General features: G+C 39.5%; 1 protein-coding gene across 1 annotated transcript; it reads left to right on the top strand.

Moving 5' to 3' along the window:
• Nucleotides 1-1,909: 1,909 nt before the first annotated feature.
• Nucleotides 1,910-4,693, top strand: LOC140935018 (chondroitin sulfate ABC exolyase-like). The gene is made up of 2 exons (XM_073384560.1): nucleotides 1,910-3,600; nucleotides 4,571-4,693. Exons 1-2 carry the CDS (start codon nucleotides 2,467-2,469, stop codon nucleotides 4,628-4,630), a joined length of 1,194 nt encoding a protein of 397 aa, XP_073240661.1. The 5' UTR covers nucleotides 1,910-2,466; the 3' UTR covers nucleotides 4,631-4,693.
• Nucleotides 4,694-13,384: the final 8,691 nt, after the last annotated feature.

The raw sequence follows: 13,384 nt of genomic DNA, 5'->3' as shown, positions 1-13,384 counted from the left end.
TATTTTCTTGTATCTGTTATTCTCATAGCTCTTCAAACTGAGTACAAGAGGAAATCCAAACGAGCCCGTTGTTTCTTTGAGTCAATTATGTCAGGAGACACATTCCTACTCCTAATACTTACGGCTAGTGCTATCTTGCTGTTTCCATCAGCAAAAAGCGGTGAGGTTTTTTACTGGATTACTTGACTCTCTGATAGAACCAAGGGAATTATTTACAAAAAATGAAATAATCTTATTAAGGGGATGGAATGAAACGAGATGATCTGTTTAACTTCCAGCGCTCTTAAACGCTTGTTGGAGACAACAAGCGTTTAAGAGCGCTGGAGAAGGTACGTTAAATGAGAAACCATGGCCACGACGAGGATGACAGTAGGAAGAACGTCTCCTATCCTGTTACCCTGTTTTAAAATTCATCGCTCTTATTGCATGTTGTTTAATTTGTCTAATGTTGGTGAGTATTTCTGTAGTTGAATTCTAACTGCCCTGCCGAACCTAATTCTTCAATTAAGTTCGACAAAAGCACGGCACAAGCACGACGTCTGAATCAAAATTTCTAATTTAGTGCGGCAGAGCAATTAAATTCGACAAGGTCTGCCGTGCTACATGACTGGCACGGCAGTGATTGAAACATCGTGCTTATTCCGTGGCGAACTAAATGCATAAATTTGGGAAATGTTGTTTCGCGGGAATTGTTATCCCACGAGTCCCCACGAGTGGCGAGGAAAACTGACTTTCACTGAGCATGCGCATTGAGTCTGTTTATTACAAACATGGTTGCTTTGTGTACAAGTTCTCTCGCCATGCCGCCCTTGTTTGGGTGGGCTGAAGAGACTGATGACACGTTGCCAATCTAAATGCCGGTGGAATTGGATCTTCTGTGACAGTACCACGTAAATTGTGTCTAATATGACCAAGATAAAACTAAAGGTATCTTTTGATACAAGGTTAATGTCGGTCGATGTTTTTCGGCCTTTCCTAGCTTTTTCTCTTTGACATCCTTGCTTCAAAAACGTGTGTTGGCTTAAAGTGCTGGAACCAGGAAAGATATTGGCCACGGAAATCACATTGCGGGCCAATTTATGCATTCCTTCTTCTTAGTAGTTAGCGAATACAAACGGGATTAAAGCACTCGTGTGGATGGGTGAATCCAAACCCGATACATCACACCAATGTAACTAGTAATGACTACAGCTTCATGACAAACAATCATAGCTTCCGAGAATGAGGTATTAAAGTTACAAACAACGGGGATGAACTTCGAGAAACTATAAAACTAACAATTTCTCAAAGCCTCAACTGCAATTCCATTTTATCCCCTTTAATGTATTTGTTGTGTAATTTGATGCCGAAAACATTTATTTGCTTAACTATTTAAAATTTAATGAACATTTGAGCTCACTGACATTAATAATATGATCAAAATAAGGCTCACTTGCGTAAAACTTTCATGGTCGTGTACGTTCATCCCACATGTACTACTAAACATCTTGCCAAAGTTTTGTTTAAACTACGTAGATTCGCCACGTAAGAGTACGAATAGAGACTGAGAATGATTCCTATGTATGTGTCCTAGAAAATGGATGTGAAGATACCCTTGACTTTGAAGACTCCAAGCAGGAGAAATGTTTCGAAGTGGCAAGTACTCCAAACGGACACATTTCGATATCCGCTTTCATAGCCAAGAATGGGCAAAAGTCTCTCAAGCTGGAGTCGGCAGCTGGTGAAAAATCCATTTTTAGGTACGTCCGACCATCTAAGTTTCCCATAGAGAATAAGGATCTTTGGAGAGGAGGGATTAAAATGTGGATTTATAAGACAGCTGCCGTCAATGGAAATAAGATGGAGGTTATTCTTACGGACAACACTAACAAGGCAACAGTGGGAAGATTTATGGTCGATATGGGATTTAAAGGCTGGAGAGGAATATGGGTTTCGTACTTCGAGTGTAGAGAATCTGAGAACAGTCTTCGTAAAGCGAAAGTAAAGACAGTTGATTTTGTATTAAATCATCAGGACACCATTTATATTGACTTGTTGGAGTTTGTTCCCAGCCTTGCATTTCAGTCTCGCGATAAAGTTGTTCCACCATTTACCAAATTTGGCTCAAAGTATAAGTATTGGCATTTATGGCAGAAAAGTTATAACTGGAGTCAACAACTTCCTACAGCAGCCCCAAAAGATATTGATCCGTCAAAGATTTCTAGCTTATCCCACATTGAGAGTCGGTTGAGAAACTGGTACTGTGATGAGAAAACAACAACTTACGATTTTTCAGGAACTGTGAGGAATCGATGGAACGCCCTTAAGAAAAGTATCAACATCGCGCACAAGGAGTATGAAAGGCTCGAATTTAAGACAGTTTCCGGCAAAAAGGTGATTAGTGGACCTCCGCTTTTTTGTCTAAGATCTACAAGGGGAACAAGAGAATATTCTTCCACTGAACGGTTAAGAAAGTATAGCTTCGTTATGACAAGAATATTGCAACCCCTGGCTATAGAACTCCACTTAAAATCTCGGGGTGATGAAGTGACAAGGACAGTGACTAAGGAGACACCAGAATTTAACTCTCAGGATAATCAAGACGAGAGTTCGGCCCTTACTCGAATTTGTGGAGATGACAAACAAATGGAAGACAAGTTTCTTAACCATTTAAAAGCACAGGGAAAGCCTTACACAGAAGCCAAAGTACGCCTTTCACTAGAATATTTAAACCAAGCTCGCCTGGAAAGAATTTGTAACGTCCTAGATTATCTCGAGGATCAAGGTTGGGCTGATGGAAGTGCATCGGGTTCTTTATACATGGAAAATCTTCAAAGCAGCGCTGGATTTATGCACAGTCTTTTTCTTTTGAAAGACGCTTTTGCCAAAAATGAAACATATAAAAACAGATTGCAGAAGTTAATAAAAACCGCCAAATGGTACCATGACTTTGGAGAAGTATATCAATCATCTTTTGAGTATAATGGAACAACAGCGGACTTTATGATAACAAGAATGTTATATAGACTTATTATTGTTCTAGTCATGCCTGACACCGCAGAAGAAGAACAGAAGGCAAAACAACGCGATATGGACGCCTTGAAAAGATGGTTGGATAATGCATTGACTATCAACAGGGCTTTAGGAGGGTTCATCAAACCCGATTACACCGGCTTCCACCACATGGCTTTTTATGCGTGTGCATACATACCCGACGCATTGCACACCGCGGCGCAAGTACAATATCTTTTGGAGGGAACAGCCTTTGAATTATCACAAACTGCTAAACTTAACTTACGGGAAGCTCTTAAAACTCTTCGCATAACAGCTGTAAAATATTCAACTCCAAGTAGTGTAGGAGGGCGCTTTCCGGACTATTCTTTGGTATCTCTGTTGAAAAATCTCCCAGCCTACGCGTACATTGCTGTAGCTCATCCAGGTGCCCTACCCTCAACGCCTCTAAAAGGTATATACATTCCTGATTTGAACAAAAATGCAGCCATCTTTGAACGTTTATATCAACCGTCAGATGATATTGTCGCTAAAGAGTTGAGATATGGTTATATCAAAAGAGGCAAGTCATATTTCAACACGCTTGGTTCTCTGCAAGTAATGGTTAAGGTAAGGGTGTAAACTCATTGCGTACATTCCTCGTAATTAAATATAACGGAAAATCCGTAATGATCAGCACTGGATTAGAATTCCTGGATTAGGTTCCTGTGTCGAAATTCTGGCTCTTTTTCATTGTGAAATATAATGAAAGCAATTTTGTTAGTAAAAGTTCATTCTGTGTTTCGTTCCTTTGAAGTAACATTTTTTCAAAACAAAAAAGAAGAAGCTAAGTCAAAGTCGAGGTCAGATTTAAGGCAAGCTAAAACAGGACTGAAAGTCAGGGTTGCCCGCCGCCGTTACCTACCCTACCCTGTTCTGACTCGTAAGTTCAAGTGGCCTACCAATGAAATCACCCATACGCACAAAGAGACGGAATTGTGAACAAAATGTATAGTAAAGGTACACCACCATTAGTTGTGCCTTCCAATGATATATCGCTTTTAGTAATTCCACAAAGTGACTGTGCGAGTTTCACCCACCAAGCTTAGACTTGGAGCTTACCGATAGGGGAGGAAAGTGCAGCTAAAATGTAAAGGCAGGTACTGTAAAAACCCACAGAACGAACATGGTTTTTAAGAGCCTTTTGGGTTAAATTCTGCCTGTTAGGTCGTCTCCTCTATACAAGAACCTGTTAAGCCTAAATTTGAAACAGGGTCTTATTTCTAAAATCTATCAAAAAAATATGTATACTTTGTTCTGCTTACAATTATTTTTACATAAATACCAATTTGGTATGCAGATGTTGTATAAGGAATAGGCTGAATACCACTAAGTAAACAAATATAAAATAAGAACCAATTTAACAACCTAAATGGTCTAAATTCGTGTTAACTAGCATTTATGTAACAACCTGTTTAGGCTTACTTGTGAAAATGTAGGTTCTTACTTGCGGCTTTATACTGTATTTTTCACTCTTAGAAATGACGCAAATGAACACCACGCTCTTATTTTTTATTTCTTCTTTTATATTTCTCTCCAGGTGAACGCGAAGGCCCTGTCAACGAACTTGGCTGCTGCAAAATCCCCAGAAGGTCACTAGTCAAAGAACTTTGCTGCCTTCTCTATTCACCGGCGAGAAAACTGGGCTGTGACAGTGAAGGGCTTTAACAAGTTCGTCTGGGACTTCGAGAAAAAGAAAACTGAAAATCCCAACGGTATCTTTGCAAGCCACGGCTCAATGTTAATAGCTAACAGCGAGGAAGCGTTGAAGGCACATGACGTAGATGCAGGCTGGGATTGGATTAGAATTCCTGGAACAACTACCATGTCTATAACCCTCAACGAGGCAAAATTGGTTGTCCAAAGAAACTACAGCCCACAGTCGTCTGCTGGAGGCGTTACCTTCCTGGGTACAGAAACTTTGTCCAATGGCGTGTTTGGCATGAATTTCGATCAGCCAGATTACAAGTCCGAAGATATTAATCATCCCTTTCCAAATGTACAACTACACTTTAAGAAGTCCATTTTCTTTTATAAAAACTTGTTAGTTTGCTTGGGAAGTGACATAAAACTGACAAATGGACCTGGACTAAAAGCACAGACAACTCTTTTTCAAGACAAACTTAGGAGAAGTTCCTCAGTGTTCACCATTAAGGTGGATGGTGTCAGTAAAGGAATGACTAGTCCCTTTCCAGCCATGACACCAAACAATCCAAGTAAAGGAGCATCGCCTACTATTCTGCTCGACACGAACGGCAACAGTTACTACATTCCACTCTCGTCTGCACTTCATGTTAGGGTTCATATCCAAAACCAGACGTCAGAAGATCAAAAGGGTAACCCGTCGACTGGGTACTACGCTACTGCCTGGTTGGAGCACAGCTCCGTGGATGCAAGCTACGAGTACGCAATTTACGTAAATACACCGTCATATCCACACACTGCACAAGACGCATGGCTTCTGCAAGAAGATCAGAAAAAGCTCTATGAGGTGCTTAAACAAGATCACAAAGCCCATGTTGTGAGATTTCTTTCAGCACCCGACAGTTTGACAGCAGTAAGTCCTCTGTATGGTTACGTTATTTTTCAGCCCGTCACTACCCTTAAGTGGGGACCAATTAAGGAAGTGAATAGGGAGTGTCGTATCATCGCCAGTGAATCACAGACGGAGCTCTACATCAGTATCAGCTTCCCTGACCTAGACTTTGACACATCAGCAGTGTTAGATACGCTAAGTGATGTGGGACCCAGAGAACGGTTCTATATGGAAAGCAAAGAAAACGAAGTCGAAGTCACCCTAACAGTTGACGTAGACAGCAACATCCAATCGGTTTTTGTACATGGATCACCGGCTGACTACGAACCAGTTGTCCAAGTCAATTCCTCGTCCTCATCTCCTCCAAACAAGGGACACAAAATTATTTTCACTAATCTTAAGAATGGGTTCAGTGTTGAAATTAAATTTAAAAAATAGGGTTCAATCTTTCAATCTTTCTCTTGGAATTGTTTCATGTATTGAGTTGTCTAGTTATGTTTGGTTAGTTATCTTACTGTTTCAAAATAAGAACATTGGGATTTAAATATTAACGAAAGAAATTAAACAATGGACGGTCGCCCGCGTGATGACGAATGTTACAGAGGAGGATACAAATGTTTGTGTAACCGTGTGGTATGTCAAAGTGTAAATTTATTGGATTTAGGGTAAGCATCGTATTATTATGTAGCGGGGGATTTTGAAATGTAGATGGGAATCAGTGCTAAATAAATTAAACGTTTAGTATCTATTGTCGTGTCTTTTGGCTCAGACTAATGATAGCACTGAAAGGTGAATTTAAACTAAATTATAGTGAGAATTTAACTGAGATACGCCATGAACGGGCATCTGTCAGGGTTTACCTTTTTTCTCTATCATATCCATTTTGTAATGACTGGTGATCCCTGCGATGTGATTGGCTCTAAGTAGTGTGATTTACCTCATTCATATTCTAAATTGCGTCATTTTTTTTAAATCGTACCATTTTCGCTGTATATTGCTTCATTTCTGATGAGATGTAAAAGCCTTTTTGTTTCCACTTTTCAGCAAAACCACTACTAGATCAAATTAATATATAGATTTAGCCAGGGCTAAAAGCGAAGCTCTCATCAATAAATTTATAATAAATTGTAACCCAGAAATCAGTTAACTTAAGGACACATTCATGTGACTTTTGAGGGAAAGGCTAAGTGATTTTAGAGTGAAACAAATCCTACATCGAGTTGATAGCCTTACATGTACACCCAAAAAATAGCAACCATCTTCGATCACATTTAAAAGCCATAATGGTTGTTGATCACAGTATATTAGGCCTGGAAAACAAATCAGGCCGAATTTTTTGCGTTCGACAAGTTTACTTAACAAAATCTTGCCAACAAATCTGGGTGCGCGTAAACTAACCTTTTATACTTTTTATACATCACATCTGAGGTGAAACAGTACCATGAGGCGCTGATTTTATCATATATTTATCAATATTAAGGACGATGGAAGCACGCGTGGACTTTTAGCGAAACCGTTCAAAAATTTTCCAAAATCACCTATACGGCAAGCCGGTTCTCACTTTTGACAAGCGCCAAATTTGCAGTGAACATTAATAGAGTTACGCTTCAACATAATAAAGAATTAATTGTGTTTACTTTTTATTTAATGATTTTATAACGATGTGTAAACTTAAAAAGCGTGTGATAGGCGCGGTATTTTGAGTACTCCTGGAAGCCATGTTCATGAACAACTGAAAACATTAACGGCAAAACGATTGAAATTGCAAGAGAGACTACTAACAATCAATGAAAGAAATATAATTCGGTGAAACATTTACAGACACAACAATTTTGATTTACGAAGACAAGTATTCAATTGTCTCTAAAAATCCTGAGTCTTTAAGCTGAAAGCTTAAGTTTATGTTTTAAGCCGGCTTCCCGGTGTTTTCTATTTTCAAAGATGAACTCGAGGCGAGAAAATCAATGGCTGAATTTCGCGTCCGAGGTCAGTTGGAAATAAAAAATTTCGATAGTGCAGGGCCATAAAGACATAAACACAACATATTTCATATGAATTTTAAAAAATTAAACTTGAGCCTGCGATCATTTGAAAAGTAGTAACTTGTCAGCAGATAACTTCAAAAAATACTCGACGTGAATGGGTCGACTGACCTGAGCCCGCGATACGGTCAGGTAATAATGGTCAGCGGATACCTTTTTTTGACAGCTGTCAATTGATTACAACATTGATGTGCAATCAGTTTTCTCTTAGGCTCTCAAAGTAGCTAGAAAGTGTGAGAGTAAACATTGGTATGCCTAGGTGCGGACGGACGGTCGACGGTCGGTGTACGGTCACGTGATTACCAAATTTTCTCGGAAGGGTCGATTTACTTAGCTATGGGGCTCATCCCGCGCGCGTGGAGCTTCGCTAATATTGGTACTGACTGAATTCTGCGATTTCAAAATTACTGTAATAAAGTGGTGATTTAACTAGTGGTAATTGTCTTGCAATTTTTTTCTGAAATCATACTTTATGTTGTGTGATTTCAAATCGAACTCGCGCCGCGTTCAGACCAAATTGCACTCCACTCAGTTCAATTACCATTATAAATCACGGGCTTGGCTTTACGCTAATTTCTAGGATGTTCTTCTGTAGGGGAGGGTTTAGTTTGCCCGTCAATACTGTATTCAACACCTTTTGAGTCGGTTTTCAATTGCAGATCTCGCCAGCGCACCACCCTTCGTTATTTGCCAAGCCTCATTCCAAAGAAAAGGCAGCTGTTCATCCACAAAGTATTTATAAGTAGCCGCCGGAGGGTTTTTTTCAAAACTTCTCTAGATTTACAGAGGCGGCGGAGCGTTTCAAACGTGGGAAGGGGGCTCATCCTCCACTCCCATTGCGTTGTTCTTTGGCACAAGCAAACTTCTTTCAAAGCTTCACAGTCACAATTTTGATTTGTCACAATGCATCAGTCAGTTGTTCAGGCGGTCCTGCTTCATGGTGCTTCTTAGGTTGTTGTTGAGTCGTCTGAGGGCAGAAAATGTGCGATCTGAAGTCGCCGATGTCACAGGCAATGTCAATGGGATGACAAATACATCCGTAAAAGTGTTTTTTGGCACTAAAACGCGGCTGCTCTGCCCCCCAAATGTTTTGTTGAGGGGGGATTGGGGGGGGGGGGGGGCTACGGATCCCCCTCTCCCCCCTTCACCGCCTATGGCTTCTGGTAGAATCGTTAATGTCGTGGTCGGCCAATGGCTCAGCAGCGTTCGGTTTTTCACCTTGGCCTTCGCTTTAAGCTGCTTCTGTCCTTAAAATAGAAGCACTATAACTGTATCTTTTTAAGTTAGCGATCAACCGCCTAAAAGAACCCCCCATCAATTCAGTTTTATCAGGTCTGAGATAGGCAATCTTGGGTGTCTCGTCGCGCGTTTATCGAACACACATATTCCCCGAAGATTTCACTATCTTACTTGGTTTTCTTTCTTGTGTTTTCATTTTAATTTTTTCAATAATTTGACAAGAAGTGGAGAAGCCTTCCACTGCCTATGACAAACAAGTGCCCAGTATAATAAAGAGGATGGAAGGAGTTAAAAACAATCGCTCGCACATCCGGGGCCTTCTCTATGAATAAAAAAGTAAAACATACGGGTGTACTTTTTTCCTGAGATTCATATAAGTATAATTTTAAAGACGTGCAAAAATTTAGAAAAGCTAGTTTGTTAGTTTGGATGAATGCCTGTAATATGCATATGAAAGGAATAACAACAACACGAGTACGTGTGGCTTCATATTGAAGACATTAATCTTCTTGATTGATTTCTCTTCCGTTGACAATCCTGTTTTCAAAATAGACATAATAGATTGCAGACGGCGTTTCTTTCACCCCAAAAAAGCCAAATTATGTAGCAAGACTTTACAGACTTTCAGATTCTCCATGATTTAGACTGAATTCCCTGACATCATTAGTTTACAAATTTAGACCTATTTTGAAACGAAAACAACGACAAAATGAAAAAGAGATTCTGATCTCTTTTTCGCTCACTCACGATTACTTCATAAATGTCACCTTCAAGTTCTTGAGAAATCTTGCGGAAGGAAAATAAAAAATAATGCTAAGTCATTCTTGCGCTAAAAGCGTTCAGGAAATACTCCCTTTTTAATCACAGCTTTTGGCCAGAAATCGAGCACAAATGTCAGTTTCTTGAGAAACCTTTCGAGAAAAAATAGACAATAACGCTTAGTCAATCTTGCGCTTAAGGCATTTTGGAAATACTTCCTTTTTAAACACAGCTTTTGACCAGAAATCGACCAAAAATTGCAATTTCTTGATAACCCTTGTGTAAAAAAATAATAGATAACGCTTAGTCATTCTTACGCTTACGCATTTAGGAAATACTCCCTTTTTTAACATAACGTTTGATCAAAAATCGCCCCCAAGGGGCCATAAAACAGCTAGCGTCATTTCCCACCATCTCAGTTCATGGAAGAAAATGTGTGTTGAAATGTAGGGATGGCATGGAAAACCATTTCCTTTTTCAAGCGCATTAGCAAACCAGTAAACATGGTACATCAGATTGAGAGACGTTGCATGAGGGACTCTAGTAGCGTCATAAACTTCAGGGGCGTTCCCAGTTGACGACTGTGTGACAATGCCAGAGAGTCGATCGAAGGCACGCGTCTAGGGATTTCCTTTAGGGTGTGCTGTAGTGTTTCTTCCAGAATCAACGGTTTTTTTCCTTTTTCATCTCAAAATTTCGTTGTCAAAGTCTTTCTTCCGGCTCGTATCGATCCATCTTCAGACTCAGTGAAACGTTACAGAATAGTTTCCTCTTTACGATCTCTATTTGTTTGTTTGCCTTTATGCTTTTAAGCAAAGGTGGAACGTCTTGTAAGCCCGCGGTTATTTATTCTTTTTGTTAAATTTACTATGCGTACGGTTTCACTTGTCAACAAACATGGTAATATGCAAGTTAGGACAACTTACAGTAACATTTTCTCACACTTTCTAGCTACTTTGAGAGTCGAAAGCTTTTTATAGCGCGTTCGACGAAAAACCCAGACGGTCTCTCACATTTCTTGTAAGAAGAGCAACTGAACTTTTTTTACTAAAGAGTTCAGTAGCAAACTAAATATGAACCTGATCGAAGGTACACGCTTGGACTCACAACATAGAGGGGAGAGATATGAAAGGTGGAGGTAGGCTTACAGAATAATCAGAACGGTTGTAATTGTCAAGTCTAGATATCTAATCCGTCTTACAGAGTACAGCAAGCGATGCTTCTCTTTTTCGCAGAGCTAACCTCTCAGTTAAGGCAAATTGGCAAACGTTTTGTAGAAAAAAAAGCGATATGACCAGCTGAAATGGTCAGGTCAGAAGCTCCTGGTCAGATACGTTAAAATGCACGTGAAGTTAAAAATAACCCGCGCTAGCTGCACGCTTCTCAAACCACAACGCGTGTCCTGAGTCAGTATTCAAGGCGTAGCCCAGTTCTTCACGTAAAATCCGCAAGTTTGACCTTAAAGAAAGCTTAATAAGGCCGGTATACCGCAAAATTTTATTTGTACAAATGAATCAAAGTTCATTCCAGACATTTTAATTACTTACCTAATTTTTTAGATGACTTAACCTTTATAAGCTGAAATTAGATGAGCTTTGACCCAGTAGAAATGAAATAAAGCCAAGAAGTGAACCATATTTAGATAAAAATTGTTGCGGTTTAGTATAGAAGGCGTGATGCCGACAATTGATCCAGACTCTTGCCCTCACTGCTATTTCCGTTGTGAAGAAATTAATCATTTTACTCATGTACATATGTTATGTCTTACTGCCAGACCTTTCAAGAGAACATTCATCTCTTGATTTATGTTCTCAACAGAACAACTTGAGCCAAGAGAGGATTCTCTCTTGCTTGAGCTGATTAAGGGAAGTCTTCTGTACTGTAACAAGCTTAATTATAATCCTATCATAGTTTTTGCAATTCCTCATTTGCCATCCTTGGCTAATCAAAACAAATATGACGACAACGTTCGAGTTGCTAACTATTAGATTGAATCAAAGTGAAATAGATAAATTTTGAGATGTCTTGCATGGCAATGATCTCTTTTTAACATAGAATATGCATGGCGATTTCCACAAGAACGCGAAACAGTGACAAAAATCAAAATTCTTCTGAATTCGATTATCAAAGTACCTTGGCCTTGCCGGGTTAACATTTGTTTTTGTATACCATTACAGTAGCTTGCGTCGCCGGACTTAACTAGAAGTCAAGTTCCGTCTATGACGCAGACTATACCATTATCAGAGTGGCTGGTATTCTTTTGGTAGCTTGCGTAGCAGGCGTTTGAAAGGGAGGAGGAAGAGAATAAGAACGTCGGAACAAGCTCCACTATACTGACTACTGAACAATTTTGGACGAGGATCGTCAACAGACTGAAGAGTTGCTAAAGCTATATCATATCTCCGTAATTGATTGTACAAGTGAAGGGTTAATTGATAATTGATTATCACCACGAAATGTAACAATCACCCGACTTTTTTAGTAAGAACTGTAAGTATTAACTTAGGAATACATATAGCACTATTTCTATTTTTCTTAAGTCTTACTGTATTCCTTCGAAACATGTGGAAACTAACAGAGTGCATATTCAGACGTTTGAACAAGTATGTAGATTGAGAACGTAAAAAGGTGCGAAAATTTTGATATCTTAGTTACAAACCTGTATGTCATCACATATAAACACGTTCCATCGGGCTTTATTGAATGCTGGCTTTTCAGCCTTTTTAAAACATAAAACGACACCAAATGTGTTAAAAGGAATAGTATGATAATACGATGAAAGAGAAAAAACTGCAAAGAATGATCTTGTCTTTCACACTGTACCCCTCTCAGCAGATGATTTCTCGGCGAGATTTGGTTCACGCACTGATTTCGTTTACAAAATAAAACATCAAAAAAGTGAAGATTATATAAAAGCGTCACAGTATATAAGAATTATTTGAACTGAGCATGGACGTGTTTCATCAAGTTTTAAACACGACGCACGAAAGAGGAAAACAATACAAGTAAACAAATTATTGCATTGGCAAGGTGTACTGATTTGTTTTAATCCGTGACCACGTTGACTTTCCTTCTGAAACTTTGTGACGTGATCTCGTCCAACGACTTTTTACACCACAAACTACTTGTTATGAAGAGTCATTGTCCTGCTCCGATCATGTTCTTGCCGGCAATTTCAGTCGCCCGTCATTGTTCACCATTGTGTAGGACGTTTCGCGAAACGTACTGTGAGGGGGCGAGCATTGAGAGGCGGATATATCAGCAGACTTACAATGGCAGGACTAGAAAATTCAGAAAAGAGGAGGCCGTCAGACGTAGCCGTTAACCTCTCCTTTCATTGCCAAAAAAAGGCCGAACTAGAAGCCTGCGTCACCGGGATTTTTGTCACAGCTCCCAAACTCTACCTTAAAATCTTCCCTCTTTAACCTGAAATACTAAACAAAACTTTTTCTAACGGTCTTTAATCAATAAATATTATCTTTCGTGTAGTAGGTTGGCCCATCCTTCTAAAATAAATTAAATCGGTTAGTAAAAACGCCGCGTAACAGCGGAGTATATAGAAGTTGCTCGCTCCGGGTTGTGGGGGGGTTGGCTCTCTTGATCTCACCCCTGATCCACCCATTACACTCACAATTCAAGGGCTTCAAATTTTCTGGTTTGTGTTTTTGGTAAACAATACTAGTACATTAGTGTTCGCATCTCACAGATTTCAAATGAAAGCAGGGGTTGTCAAGACTCGTTTTATAAAGACTGTTGTTGTTTTTAAGTAATAATACGA

This window comes from Porites lutea, chromosome 4 (genome assembly GCF_958299795.1).
Source record: "Porites lutea chromosome 4, jaPorLute2.1, whole genome shotgun sequence".
Lineage (NCBI taxonomy): Eukaryota > Metazoa > Cnidaria > Anthozoa > Scleractinia > Poritidae > Porites > Porites lutea.
This window is presented reverse-complemented; position numbering and strand designations above follow the sequence as displayed.